This window comes from Gadus morhua, chromosome 7 (assembly GCF_902167405.1).
Source record: "Gadus morhua chromosome 7, gadMor3.0, whole genome shotgun sequence".
In the NCBI taxonomy this organism is placed as follows: domain Eukaryota; kingdom Metazoa; phylum Chordata; class Actinopteri; order Gadiformes; family Gadidae; genus Gadus; species Gadus morhua.
In genome coordinates this window covers 30,849,906-30,865,206 of record NC_044054.1, presented here as the reverse complement: position 1 = coordinate 30,865,206, position 15,301 = coordinate 30,849,906, and the positions used below count along the sequence as shown (strand labels likewise).

General features: G+C 46.7%; 1 protein-coding gene across 1 annotated transcript in view; it reads left to right on the top strand.

Moving 5' to 3' along the window:
* Positions 1–3,687, top strand: part of rars1 (arginyl-tRNA synthetase 1) — a 10,987-nt gene extending 7,300 nt beyond the window's left edge. Inside the window, exons 10-14 of the mRNA XM_030360706.1 lie at positions 719–828; positions 1,376–1,481; positions 2,158–2,330; positions 2,972–3,219; positions 3,541–3,687. Coding sequence (XP_030216566.1) covers positions 719–828; positions 1,376–1,481; positions 2,158–2,330; positions 2,972–3,219; positions 3,541–3,650 — 747 coding nt within the window. The 3' untranslated portion in view covers positions 3,651–3,687. The remainder of the gene's footprint in view (positions 1–718; positions 829–1,375; positions 1,482–2,157; positions 2,331–2,971; positions 3,220–3,540) is intronic.
* The last annotated feature ends 11,614 nt before the right edge of the window (positions 3,688–15,301 follow it).

Sequence of the window (15,301 nt, the reverse complement as noted above, 5' to 3'; positions counted from 1 at the left end):
GTACGGACACAGGTAGGCAACTTCCTGCTAGGGTACAGGCCGTATGTCACTTCCTGTTAGGATACAGGCTGTATGTCACTTCCTGTTCCTACACTACACACACTACTTCCTGTTCCTGTTAGGATAAAGAAACAGTAACCCACTTCCTGTAACAGGCCGTATGTCACTTCCTGTTATGGTACAGACCGTATGTCACTTCCTGTTAGGGTACAGACCGTATGTCACTTTGTACACTACTCACTTCCAGCTGGTGTTTGTGTGTATAATGTGAGTACTCTGGGTAGAGTTTAATGTGCATACTGTGTGTACTCTGTACAGAGTACTCACTTCCAGCTGGTGTTAGTGTGTATAATGTGTACACTGTGTGTACTCTGTAGAGCACTCACTTCCAGCTGGTGTTAGTGTGTATAATGTGTGTACTGTGTACTCTGTAGAGTACTCACTTCCAGCTGGTGTTAGTGTGTATAATGTGTGTACTGTGTACTCTGTAGAGTACTCACTTCCAGCTGGTGTTAGTGTGTATAATGTGTGTACTGTGTACTCTGTAGAGTACTCACTTCCAGCTGGTGTTAGTGTGTATAATGTGTGTACTGTGTACTCTGTAGAGTACTCACTTCCAGCTGGTGTTAGTGTGTATAATGTGTGTACTGTGTACTCTGCAGAGCACTCACTTCCATCTGGTGTAATGTGTATAATGTGTGTACTGTGTACTCTGCAGAGTACTCACTTCCAGCTGGTGTTTGCTGCGGCCCGTATGCTTGGCTGGTACGACCCCCTGACGACCCGCGTGGAGCACGCCGGCTTTGGGGTCGTACTCGGAGAGGACAAGTAAATAAATACTAATATACTGTATTAATGTACACTACACCAACACTATTATGTATCAATATGTACTTATGCACTACATCAAGACTATACTATATTAATATATACTTATGTATACTATATTCATATAGTATAATGTGTAATGTGTGTACATGTACTAATATACACTACATCAACTCTATACTATATTGATATATTCTAATATATATACTATATTAATATACATAACATGTACTAATATATACACCATCACGATACAAAAATATTCGACTGTATACTAGCCCGACGTTCATCTATGCTACTGTATACTACTCTATCCCAGCCCAACACTATACTTATCTATACTAGACCAACAGTATACTATACCAATAGATACTACTATATGCCAGCCCAACACTTTACTAATGTGTGTCGAGAACCCGGGAGTGGGCTGAATGCATTGTGCTGATACTGGGATATTGAGAGCTACATTGAAGATGAAGGCTGTTATTATTCAGGTGTATTCAATCTAGTTGTATATTTATATTCGGTTGTTTTTGTTTGTTTCCAGGAAGAAGTTTAAGACCCGGTCTGGAGACACTGTGCGCCTCATGGATCTACTGGACGAGGGGCTCAAGCGCTCGATGGACAAGCTGAAGGACAAGGAGAGAGACAAGGTTTGAGTTAGCTGTAGCTACGCTAACAGTGTATACCTGTTATGTCCAGGGCTTCAGTCCAGAGGAGCAATGCTAGGTTAGCGTTAGCTAAGCTCAATGTAGCAAGGTTAGCTCTAGCTACGCTAATATAATGTCCCTGTGGTTCTCCAAGTGCTGAGCCCATTGGAGCTAAGCTAGGTTAGCGGTAGCTACGCTAACAGTATCTTGCTGTGGTTCTCCAGGAGCTGAGCACAGAGGAGCAATGCTAGGTTAGCGGTAGATATGCTATGTTAGCAATAACTATGCTAGGTTATCGGTAGCTACGCTAACAGTATGTCCCTGTGGTTCTCCAGGTGCTGAACCCAGAGGAGCTATGCTAGGTTAGCAGTATCTATGCTAGGTTATCGGTAGCTACGCTAACAGTATGTCTTTGTCGTTCTACAGGTGCTGAGCCCAGATGAGCTATGCTAGGTTAGCGGTAGCTATGCTAGGTTAGCGTTAGCTTCGCTGACAGTGGTTCTCCAGGTGCTGAGCCCAGATGAGCTATGCTAGGGTAGCGGTAGCTATGCTAGGTTACCGGCAGCTTCGCTGACAGTGGTTCTCCAGGTGCTGATCCCAGAGGAGCTATGCTAGGTTAGCGGTAGCTATGCTAGGTTAACGGTAGCTACGCTAACGGTACGTCCCTCTGGTTCTCCAGGTGCTGACCCCGGAGGAGCTGACCCAGGCCCAGCGGTCGGTGGCGTACGGCTGCATTAAGTACGCCGACCTCTCCCACAACCGCATCAACGACTACGTGTTCTCCTTCGACAAGATGCTGGACGACCGCGGGAACACCGCCGCCTACCTGCTCTACGCACTCACACGCATCAGGTGAGTGGCCTCCGCAATGAGGGTACTCTGCTGCCTCACCCTGAAGCCCCGCTGGGAGAACCCTCCTTCACAGTAAAAGTCCTGTGTTGACAACCCTCTTTCACAGTAAATGTCCCCTTGTGAGAAGAATCACTCATTGCAAGATTCCTCCCTAAAACCCCTCATTCAAAGTAAAAGTCTTCTGGTGAGAACACTCCTCCAGAGTAAAAGTCCACCAGTGAGATCACTCCTCCAGATTAAAAGTCCTCTGCTGAGAACACTCCTCCAGAGTAAAAGTCCACCAGTGAGATCACTCCTCCGGATTAAAAGTCCTCTGCTGAGAACACTCCTCCAGAGTAAAAGTCCACCAGTGAGATCACTCCTCCAGATTAAAAGTCCTCTGCTGAGAACACTCCTCCAGAGTAAAGGTCCTCTGGGGACCCCACTCCTCCAGAGTAAAGGTCCCCTGGTGAGGACACTCCTCCAGAGTAAAGGTCCCCTGGTGAGGACACTCCTCCAGAGTAAAGGTCCCCTGGTGAGGACACTCCTCCAGAGTAAAGGTCCTCTGGGGACCCCACTCCTCCAGAGTAAAAGCCCCCCAGAGACCCACTGCAGTAGCAGTCCCCCCGGTTGTCCTTAAGCCACTCCCTGTGGGTCTCCAGGTCCATCTCGCGGCTGGCCAGCCTCGACGGGGGGGCTCTGGCGGCGGCGGCGGCCTCCACCCCGATCCTCCTCGACCACGACAAGGAGTGGAAGCTGGGCAAGTGCATCCTGCGCTTCCCCGAGGTGCTGAACAAGATCCTGGAGGACCTGTTCCTGCACGGCCTGTGCGACTACCTGTACGAGCTGGCCACCACCTTCACCGAGTTCTACGACAGCTGCTACTGCGTGGAGAAGGACCGCCAGACCGGTACGCCCCCCTGGGTCCTGCTCTGGGTTTGATCACACTGTTTAGTGAGCCGTCTGTTAACTCTCTCTCTCTCTCTCTCTCTCTCTCTCTCTCTCTCTCTCTCTCTCTCTCTCTCTCTCTCTCTCTCTCTCTCTCTCTCTCTCTCTCTCTCTCTCTCTCTCTCTCTCTCTCTCTCTCTCTCTCTCTCTCTCTCTCTCTCTCTCTCTCTCTCTCTCTCTCTCTCTCTCTCTCGTTCTCTCTCGTTCTCTCTCTTTCTCGTTCTCTCTCTCTTTCTCGTTCTCTCTCTCTCTCTCTCTATCGTTCTCTCTTTTCCCCCCCCAGGTGAGGTGGTGAAGGTAAACATGTGGAGGATGTTGCTGTGTGAGGCCACGGCGACCGTCATGGCCAAGGGCTTCGACATCTTGGGCATCACGCCCGTCAGCAGGATGTGATGTCGCCGCTCGCAACTCAATAAATACTGAAACCCGCTCCTCTGCTCCTGATCACCTTCTTGAGAACGGCTCTGCCGCCCGCGTTCGGTTCATCCTTTATCCTCCTTTAACGGTGTCGTCTCTTACGGGTGACCTTGTCTCCTGAACGTTCTATCGCTCTCCGAGGCGGAGTTAAGATTCTGTTTATAGACGCCGCTTTAGATTCATAGAAACACCTCGCGGTATCCAACAGCTGTACTCTTTATTTGACTAAACACAACACCTGTGTGTTGGTGTGTGTGTGTGCGTGTGTGTCGTCGCAGTGACCTTCAACAGATCCAGTTTGCTCCGCCGTCTGGTTGCGTTTCTTCTTTACAGAAGTGAAGACGCATCACTATTAAAACACACGCACACACACACACACACGCACTCCCTTCATACCTGCAGCAAAAAGTTATGCCGCAGAGACTATAACACATTAATCAAGAGGTCTGACGGGGGGAAGGAACGCACCCACCACGGCTACGAGGATCAGCAGGTACATGATACCACGTGGACACGGGGAGACCATGCACCACTGACGCACTGAAATAACGCCCCCTTCTGGCCAAGTGGAGCATGACCACTGGGCCATCGTGCTGTTTAAACTAACGGGTCTAGTCAAACTTTAAAAATCATTCAAACTATCTCAAACGTTAGACTAGCGAGTGAGCTGGGGGGGGGTAATGGGGGCTTTTATCGACGTTTCAGGGTGAAAACTTTAAACTAAACGGACGAGCAACAACGGGTGAAACTCTGAGCACCGTGTGATTGGTCGAACCTTCTGATGACGTGGCATGTGATTGATGACGCATGACTCACATGCGTCATGTCATTAGCCTAATCTTACTTAAGACGTCCACGTCTCCAAAAGGTGTTGCCATAGCGATACGAGAACAGTGAGGCTGAGAGGGACCTCGAGGCAGAAGGTCACGTCCGCGAGTTGGAAACATCAATTCTTCCTCAGGTTCTTGTTCCTTCAATGTTGAAGTTTTCCAAATACTGTTGATTCATCTCCTATACACTCTAAAGTCCTGAGGATTCAAACCATACCACATATTGGCAGCTAAGTGAGTCTTGAAGTAGGAGTCCAATGATAAGGCCCTAAAGATTAATTCGTTATTTTATTTTTTAAAGATTTATTTTTGAAGGTTTAATACTTTTTATTATAGAGTAAGACATGAAGGTATGGGAGAGAGAGGGGAAGACATGCAGCAAAGGACGACGGGCCCCGGTCGATGCGGTAAGGACTGGGCCTGTGGTTCGCTACCCGCTGAACCACAGGGGCGCACCCGATTAATTCAGTATTTAGTGTCGGTCTACTCAAAGGAAACAAACACAGATTATTATTATTATGAACGGTCAGGAAATGAAGACGAGCTCTATGGTCATCTTCTGCCATGATTGTTGAGCAAGTTCTAAACGTACAACTCAAATTTAAACCGTTTAGACACACTCTTCAGTCTACCCCTGTCAGACAGAGACTGAGGGGGGTAGTGGACTACAGCTAGACCAGACTGGGACCAGGGGGGTAGTAGACTCACTATGCTAACACCAGGGGGGTAGTAGACTACTAAAGGAGCTTTCATTCTGGTTATTAGGCAGGTTCATCCTTGTCTTTTGGTTAATGGCTGTGATCAGGGGATCATGAAGAACAATTATCTTCCTTTGATTTATATTTCTGACACACTTTATTTGAACACAGTGATTCCCTTTCCTATTTAATCACTGAGGCCCAACATCCATTTAATCGTTGCCATCAACTCCCGACTTCAAGCAAGTTATGCGTGCATTTATTACAATAGAACACCCTTCGACAGTCTTAGGTCAGAAGGTCTCCCATATGAAATCTAAATATGTCTCTGGGACAAAGAGTTCCTGTCCTCTGAGTCCTACCTTAACCTCTCAGTGATGCGTTCCTTCCAATCTACCACCTTTCCTTTTAAAATGTTCCCTTTCAACCTCGTCTGTTCGTTTGTGAATTTTGATCTATAAAGTAAGAAACCTTTTCGAAAGGGGAAAAGGAAAAATATGTAAATTGAAGGGAACACATCAAAGAAGACATTGAAGTCTCTCTCTTCTGAGTCACATGGTCTGAAAGCTACCGTATCCTGTTATATTTCAGACCTATCGGAATGATGTTCTTAGTTTAATAAACGTTTGCATATCTCTGACATAATTGTTGCTGTAAATTGAATTTCAGACTTGGATGGCAGAAATGAAACGCTCTCAGCGATGACTTAGAGAAGCTTTAACTCGTCTTTACATTCTCATAAAATATTCCCGACATGGAAGTCAATCGTTCCCCATGTTCCCACGATCACACAACTATTAACCATTGATCTCATTTGTGAATAATTCATACACTATTGAACATACAAAAAAAGGAACACTTCCAAGTTTTCCAATAGCCGATATGAAACTGAATTGGGAATGGATGAAAACACGGCAGAAATTCTGGTAGGGAAAAATAAGGAATGCACAGAGAGAAAAACACATGAACTGGTGTTTAGTTATCAGCCCCTTTAAACAACGTGAAATAGCTTTGTGAAGTCTTTAGAAACGCTATCCGTCGCTCCCTTGATCAGACAACACAGGCGATTACGCATTACATGTCTGAGGAACCCAGCAATTCCTCTCCTCCGTCATAGAGGCAGAATTCTAATTAAAAGTTTGCATTCATCATTAGATAACAATTAGTTTGAAACTTACAGGTCATGAAGGTAATCGGGTAGAACCATCTGGCAAGAATCCAAGTAGGAAAGCTGAAGTCATCCGGTCCAGTGGAGTGTATGTGGCTACAGGCCCGACCGTGCATGGGCCTGCTTGGTTACTTGAGATTGATTAATTGAAACCTTATGCACTGGATGTGTGGTCAGCCTTCAGAGACTCAGGCAGGTCCAGAGAGGGGTGGGGTGGGGGGGGGGGAGATGAGTGCTAAGCATATTCTTTTATTATTATTATTGGAAGAGAGTTGACGATTACTGTAGCTCGTTATATTATTATAATATGCAGCCTCGTTAGAGCTCAATCAATCAGATTTAGCAGCTCATTAAGATCCAATCGTTAAGCTAATTAAGCTGTGATCTCATTAGTGGACTCCATCAAGTCTCGTGCTGCATTGGCATCTGTGGCGCAATGTACTGCTGGAACTTCTTCCTGTCAATCAAAGAGAACCCCAACAGGACCGTAGAGACTGCTGTTCAACAACAGAGCGGACCTGTTGGTTCACAGGGCCTAAACCCTTCTCCCCAGCGGTCCACGGTAGCTTTTGTGGCTGGTAACCACTAACCAACACTAACCGTGCAGCCCTTTTGTGGACCGCTTCAGGTGTAATTGGGTGGAAGTGGAATCACAAGGCTGCGGCCGTACCAGGCCCTTGAGAACGGCTTTGATACGTTTCCATGGCTACAAGCGCACCGAATACGAACACCTTTACTCTCTGAAATCTGTTAAGAAATAACCTTCGTACCAGAGGGCATCTGAGTTGAGGGTTGAGGTGATCAAACGGTAAACAAAAGGAACCAAAACAAAGTCCATATTAAATATAAGTAGGGGAATGTGGTGTTAGATGAGCCAATGTTTACTCATGTTGTCCTCTAGGCAGGGAACAATAAGACAGAAGGAAAACGAAAACATCTACCTTTACTTCAGGATGTCCTCTGTCAATCAAAAAGGATAAAAAATGCATCTGACATAGGTCTGTGAAAATATGACTTCTCAAAAAAAATGAGATGTTGTGGCTCAACTTGCCCCAGCGTATGGGCAAGTTGAGCCTTACTAGGTAAGGCTTACCCATACTTACCCATACGCTGGGGCAAGTTTAACCATGTGGGTTGGAATAGACCATTTTCCTAATAGTCGTATATGTTTGCTTAAGGAAACATTAAAAAATATATAAAACCTGTCTGTATTTGTGTTTTGATACTTCTCCGATGGATTTTCATCCTTGACATCAGTGCTCTCTCCATCTCCTTTCTCTCTCTTTATTGGCATGATAGCTTTTCTTCAATGTGCAAAATATGAAAATCCATATCAGTGGTGCAATACTACATTGAAATATCACTTAATATTTTAGAGACTTAACTTAACAACAGTGCATCATGGTGGGGTAAGATGAAGGGCTCTACTTACCCCACAGCATGTGGGTCACTTCCACAAACTGCCTAGTTAACAATTCAGGCAAATCTACAACTAAATTATTCCCATGGTTTTATACCTTGACAAATCACAGACAATTTTTTTTTTTCTAACCCATGAATAAATCATTCATTCAGCAGTAATTATACCTGATTTGTTAGATACTTACTTTGACCAGCAAAAAACTGTTTATTCTGAAAAAAACGTACTTGCAACTTTACCATGTGCTTCTCTCCATCACAGCCCGATATAAATGATGGTCAAAAAATAACACATGTGTACAGTAGCCTATATACAGGGGGTCCTGCTACATGGGATGTGTTGAGACAGCTTGGTACATGGGATGTGTTTACAGCTTGGTACATGTGATGCGTTTACAGCTTGGTACATGTGATGTGTTTACAGCTTGGTACATGTGATGTTGTTACGACTGGCTCGGAAGCCGTAACAAAGTATGGAGACAGACCACAGGGTTTAAATCCCAAAATAAAGTGTTTCAATTTCATAAATAATTTTACAAGTGAAAAGTCTTGACAATAGCTCATGTTCTCACGAGAAAGCAAGCCCCCTTCTGAGGCTGAAGGCATGGCTTTTAAGCACTCCTTCGCAGGTGTGCACAATAAACTTGATTGTGCCCCTTGCACCACCCAAAGACCGTTGCACTGCCACTGCATGGCCAGTGGGGTGTAGAGCGGGGTGATAGATGTGTTGAGACAGTTTGGTACATGTGATGTGTTGACACAGTTTGGCACATGTGATGTGTTGACACAGTTTGGTACATGTGATGTGTTGATACAGTTTGGCACATGTGATGTGTTGACACAGTTTGGTACATGTGATGTGTTTACACTGTGCAGTGCAGTAGCCCTCTATCTTCAACCCTTCTTTTATTTCTCTTCTCTTTTAGTATTTCTCTCTCCTCCCGACCACTCCGTCTCCCTCTCTCCTCCCCTCCCCTCTCTCGTTCCTCTGCAACCTCCCCTCCTCTTCCTCCTTTAACTGTTCTTCCTCTCCTCACCTCCTCCCTGTCCTCTCTCTCTCTTTCCTCTCCTCCCCTCCTCAGTCTCCGCCTCACCCCTCTCTCAATACACTGCTATCTTCAAAGTCAGAAGTAACCATGGAAACAGGCTGCGAGGGAGGAGGGAGCTGGCAGCCTATCATCGTCATCCTCTTAGTGAGCGAGCAACTCTCCCCCAAACTCTCCCCCAACACGCCGTCCTCCGCTGACACACTCTCCATCTTCTGATGCTCAAGACGATTGAGGACCACTGGACCTCCTCTAGACCACCTCTAGACCACCTCTAGACCACCTCTAGAACCTCCTCTAGACCTCCTCTAGACCACCTCTAGACCACCTCTAGACCTCCTCTAGACCACCTCTAGACCACCTCTAGACCACCTCTAGAACTCCTCTAGACCACCTCTAGACCACCTCCAGAACCTCCTCTAGACCTCCTCTAGACCACCTCTAGCCCACCTCTAGAACTCCTCTAGCCCACCTCTACACCACCTCCAGAACCTCCTCTAGACCTCCTCTAGACCACCTCTAGCCCACCTCTAGACCACCTCTAGACCACCTCCAGAACCTCCTGTAGACCTCCTCTAGACCGCCTCTAGACCTCCTCTAGACCACCTCTAGCCCACCTCTAGCCCACCTGTAGACCACCTCTAGACCACCTCTAGACCACCTCTAGCCCACCTCTAGACCTCCTCTAGACCACCTCTAGACCTCCTCTAGACCTCCATTAGACCACCTCTAGACCACCTCTAGCCCACCTCTGGCCCACCTGTAGACCACCTCTAGACCACCTGTAGACAACCTCTAGACCTCATGAGGTTTGAGGTAGCCATGTTGGAGGCTTCCAGGTTGCCCTGTTGTGAGTGGCCAAGTTACAATCTTTTGGGGTTCCAGTTTGACAGGTTAAGTTTCTAGGTTGCCATGTTAGAGGTTTCCACACTACCATGTTTGGGGGATTCCAGGGTGCCATGTTGGGGGGTTTCCAGGGTGCCATGTTGGGGAGTTTCCTGGTTGCCATGTTGGGGATTTCCAGTATGCCATGTTCTGGCTTTCCAGGTTGTGATGTTGGGGGGGTTCCTGGTTGCCATGTTGGGGGGTTTCCAGGTTGGCATGGTAGGGGTCGACAGGTCACCATGTTGGGGGTTTCCAGGTTCCCATGTTGTAGGTTTCCAGGATTTAAGCGGTTTGATCAACCTTCTCACAGGTCCGGTTTCTTCATCCTCCACTAGGGGTCACTGAAATGACCCCCCTGGACAGGTCAAATGACCTCTCTCCCCTGATTATGAACTCGTCCTCTTCAGATAAAGGAGTACACCTGTGTCTTCTCATGATCCTAAGGTACAGAGCAGTTGGAACACATCGCCTTTGGTTCTGTTTTTTATGACTACTTTAGCTGATATAAGGTGGACTCTGGCGGAATATTTTTACGACCCTCTCTGTCTTTTGTGGTGCCTCTACTTACTTCATCTCTGCTCGCGGGCGGCGCTCGTAAAGCTTCTGGGCGTGGGACCACCAAGTTATCGTCTCGCACTAAAGATCTCGACTTTTGAAGCTCTTTTCCAGATAGAAATATGACAGTGATGGTCCCCACCCACGAGCCTGCATAGTAAACACACTCTGTGGCTCCGGGTGGTTTATGGGTACATTAAAAAAAAATCCCCCCCCACACAGCTTCCTCGGGTCCTCTGCTCGACGCCACGACAACCTGCTGTCCTCTGGCCACGCCTCCTGGAAACGTCGTCCAATCAGGACGCAGAGATAGCATTTACGTGTACGGTTTTGGGGGGTGGAGGAGGGGAGGGTTAGATGATGGAGAGGGATTAGGGTGGGAGGTAATTGCTACGAACTCAAGGTCAACAGTGATGCCATTATGATCAAGGAGTGGTTTTGCAGCAGTCAGTAATAACTACACAATAGAATAAAATCAAGTATTAGAAACAAATATTTCTGATTGATTTGATTCGTTGCCTAACCCGATCACAACCTCAATTTCATCATTCATACATTATTAACTTGAATTTTATTACATTAATAACAAGGATGTTGTTAATGCATGTTATAAGTGTATTAACCTTATTAATTGATGTTATTAAGGTATTAATACATCCATGTCTTTAATGTATATATTACATCCATGTTGGTGTAGTTAAGGGCCAATTGTTTTGTGTGTTTTTCTGTGTGTCCCTGTCTATGCCTGTATTTGTGTGCCTTTCTGTAAGTTTATGAGCGTTTCTTTGTGTGTCCCTTTTTATGACTTTTGTGTGTGTTTCTGTTTGCGTGTCCCTGTTTATGTCTCTATTTGTGTGTGTCTCTATGTGTGTATTTGTGTTTGTGCCTGTTTTTCTCTGTGTGTGTGTGTGTGTGTGTGTGTGTGTGTGTGTGTGTGTGTGTGTGCTTGTGTTTCTCTGTGCATCTGTGGGCATGCGTGTTTGTATTGATTTCTTTGGAAGGAAAGAGAAGTAAGAGAAACAGAGCAGAACAAGGGACTGAAAATAGAGAGAGAGAGAGAGAGAGAGAGAGAGAGAGAGAGAGAGAGAGAGAGAGAGAGAGAGAGAGAGAGAGAGAGAGAGAGAGAGAGAGAGAGAGATGAGAGAGAGAGAGACAGAGAGAGATAGAGAGACAGAGAGAGACACAGAGTGACAGAGAGACAGAGAGAGAGAGTGAGAGAGAGAGAGAGAGAGAGAGAGAGAGAGAGAGAGAGAGAGAGAGAGAGAGAGAGAGAGAGAGATAGGGCGAACAGCAACACTATGTAAGGGTGGAGTGATCTTGAGGAGAGTAAGATCGTTATGATGTAATTTCCTTCTCAGCAGGACGTTTGTCCGACAGACCGAACAACACAAGAAAGCGTCCAATCGTTAAACAATTAAAAATGGGGGTCAGGATTAGACGGGTCCCTGTTTGGGTCATCAGCTTCCTGTAGAGAAACTCAGCTTCCTGTAGAGAACCTCAGCTTCCTGCAAAGAACCTCAGCTTCCTGCAGAGAACCTCAGCTTCTTGTAGAGAACCTCAGCTTCCTTTAGGGAACCTCAGCTTCCTGTAGAGAAGCTCAGCTTCCTGTAGAGAACCTTAGCTTCCTGTAGGGAATCTCAGCTTCCTGTTGAGAACATCAGCTTCCTGTAGAACCTCAGCTTCCTGTTGAGAACCTCAGCTTCCTGTAGAACCTCATCTTCCTGTAGAGAACCTCAGCTTCCTGTTGAGAACCTCAGCTTCCTGCAGAGAATCTCAGCTTCCTGTATAACCTCAGCTTCCTTTTGAGAATCTCAGCTTCCTGTAGAACCTCATCTACCTGTAGAGAACCCAGTCAGCAGACAGGGGAGCCAGAGACCAGGGGGCAGAGGTGTGTTTGGGGACCAGGTGGGTCTGGACAAACAGAGGTGTGTTTGGGGACCAGGTGGGTCTGGACAAACAGAGGTGTGTTTGGTGACCAGGTGGGGGTCTGGACAAACAGAGGTGCGTTAGGGGACCAGGGCCTGAATTCTGGGACCAGGACCAGCTGGGTCTGACGGGTAAAAAGGGTCCAGCGTGGGGACCGGGTCCAGGGGGGTCCAGAGGGTACAAACAGAGGTGTGTCTGGGGGGACCAGGGCGAGGTGGATGATAGAAAGGGCCCAGCCTGGGGGCAGAGGGGTGGGGGCCGGGGGGGTGGGACCGTGGCCAGCTGGGCCAGGACGGGACAGAGGTCTGTGTGGAGGGCAGATAGCAGCCGCAGTCTGTGGGGGCGTGTGAGGACAGTATGCTGATGTGATGGTGACGCCAATCTGTGTGAGTGCGTGTGTGTGTTTGTGTTAGTGTGTGTGTGTGTGTGTGTGTGTGTGTGCGTGTGCGTGTGTGTTCGTACATGTGTGTGAGCATGTGTGTGTGAGTGTGTGTCTGTGGGAGTGTGTGTGCTCGTGTGTGCATACCTGTGTGTGAGTGTGTGTGTGCGTGTGTGTCTGTGGGTGTGTGTGCGTACATGTGTGTGAGTGTGTCTATGTGTGTGAGTATGAGCGGGAGAGTGTGTGAATGTGCGCGTTCATGCGTGTGATTGTGCGTGAGCGTGTTAAAGTACATTCGTGTGAGAGTGTGTGTGCGCGTAGATTCGTGTGTGCGCGGTTGTGCGTGGAATGTCACAGTGACAGGAAGGAGGCGTGCGTCGACTCACGCATCAGCGGAGCGAGAAATTCCCAGCGTCTTTCTCCTCGCTGGACGTGGCGTCCTGCGGAGCGTCAAATGGACGGCCGGCCTTTATCAGCCCGCAGCAGCCACCCCCCGGCCCCCCAGCCCCCGACCGCCGGGGTCGATGCCGGGCGAGAGCCCCAGCGTTCTGCCGGGATCTCAGTGGACGTCCGGACCCCGTCCCGCGTGGCCGTGTCGGAGCTAAACTCCGCTGGGGAGGCTTTCTAATCCCTGATAGGCTGAGAAGGGTCCAGCTGCAGGCTTAGGCGTTTCCGTCGTGACACAAGAACGCTCATTAGGCGTTCCTGGTAGCTTTTCATCGACCAATCACGAGGTGTTTCGAAAGGCATACTGGGTTTCGCAAGGCATACTGCGAAGCCCAGTCGCAAAGCATACTATGCTTTCCTTCCTGAATGGCAATTTCACCTCTCTCGTTAGATTTAGCAATCATGGAGCCCCCACTTGGCTAACGTTAGTTCTATGCTACCCGTACTTGAAACTGCTGTTTGAGAAAATCTAACTAGCGAATGTTCCGGAAGTTGACAGCCGTGCGAAGAAGAAGGGGTTCGGTGTTGACGGTGAAAGTTAGGCCGGTTTATAGCAGAGTTTCCGTTGTCGGTTGTTACCGGTCAAGCCTGCCACACACATAAAGATTTTATAAATCTCAACCGATTTTTTATCTGTGAGAGACCCCACACATAAACATTACATTAACAGTTTTGATCGTATTGTGTGTGGTGTCCTGCGATATTCCAAACACAGCACACCACACACATAAAGATTTGTCTTAAGACGCACTAGAATCTTGTCCCTCAAGCAAGAAATCTCGCGTGAACAAACGTGATCTGACGTAGTACTCTGACTGACCTGTGGGGGCAGTCACACCAAAAATAGTCATTGAACTAACTACAAGAAGAAGTGAAGAAGAGCGAGTGTAAACCGGTGTAAACTCATGGAGGACCAGCTGGATACCGACTGCATGGTTTTGGGATTAATCCTAACTGAAAAATCCCTTAACTTTAACTGTCTTCGCCATATTGGTGGTATTCAGGGATATCGTAGCCATGGAGATAGCTCGTTATAATTCCGTGTTCAGTCAGCTCGCTCTTTATTGGTTAAATTCAATATTACGTCACGTTGGAGACTCCCGATTGTCGGCTTCCCCCCCACACGAGACGTTTGACACCATAACGTTCTCCGCCGATAATCTTAAATATTGAACATGTTTAATACTTACGATTATCGGCGCCGACTGATTTCGGAGCCGATTGTCGGCCGAATTTCACTCTTAACACACCACACACTACAAGAGAATCTTATAAAATAATCTTAAGCGCTTAAGATAATCGGGCGATGTCTGTCCGTGATCGGAAGGGGGAAAATCGGGGCAAAATCAGCCCGATTATCTTTATGTGTGTGGCAGGCTTCATTGAGGACCGACAATTCTAAATGTCCCCGGTCAGAATGACCAGTGGCGACTGGTCATTAGGGGCAAGTCGCTACTCTCACAAGAAAAAAATAAAATAAAATGAAAATGAAAAAAAAAATATATATAAAAAATAGAATATATATATTTATATATATATATATATATATATATATATATATATATATATATATATATATATATATATATATATATACCTGTATATATATATGCAAAAAACATTGAAATGCGCATGCTCAGAGTGTTTCTCTGTTGAAGTGAACGGAGATTATTTTTCTTCCTGGTGGGGCTAGCCGCTAGCTAGCCCAATATGTCCATGGTGCGGACTTGGGACCGTTAAATGCCAGGATGCATTTCGCATTTCGCATTTCGCATTCCTGTTGAAAAATAGCAGTGTGTAAGCTATAAAATAGGCTATATAGGAACATTTTTAAAGTATAACAAAGATGGAGGCCTATTCAACATATTTGCATACTATTATTTGAAATGAAAGAGGGGTTTTGTTTTATATAATTTGTTTATTGTATAAGTCGCTGATGGAGGAGACCCATCGCAACGGAAATCCCGGTCGGATCCATCTGATTGGTGTGTGTGTGTGTGTGTGTGTGCGTGTGTGTGTGTGTGTGTGTGTGTGTGTGTGTGTGTGTGTGTGCGTGTGTGCGTGTGTGCGTGTGTGTGTGTTTCTATTCTATTCTATACAGTGTTACCCTTTACGTTTCATTTGAGATGTAGTTTTTTTCCATGATGACTGATGAAAAACAACAGTGTTACCCCTTATATTTTATTTGACAAAGACAACAGTGTGACCTCTAATGTTTTTCTTCATGACGACCAATAAAAAACAACAGTGTTAACCCTTATGTTTTTTTTCATG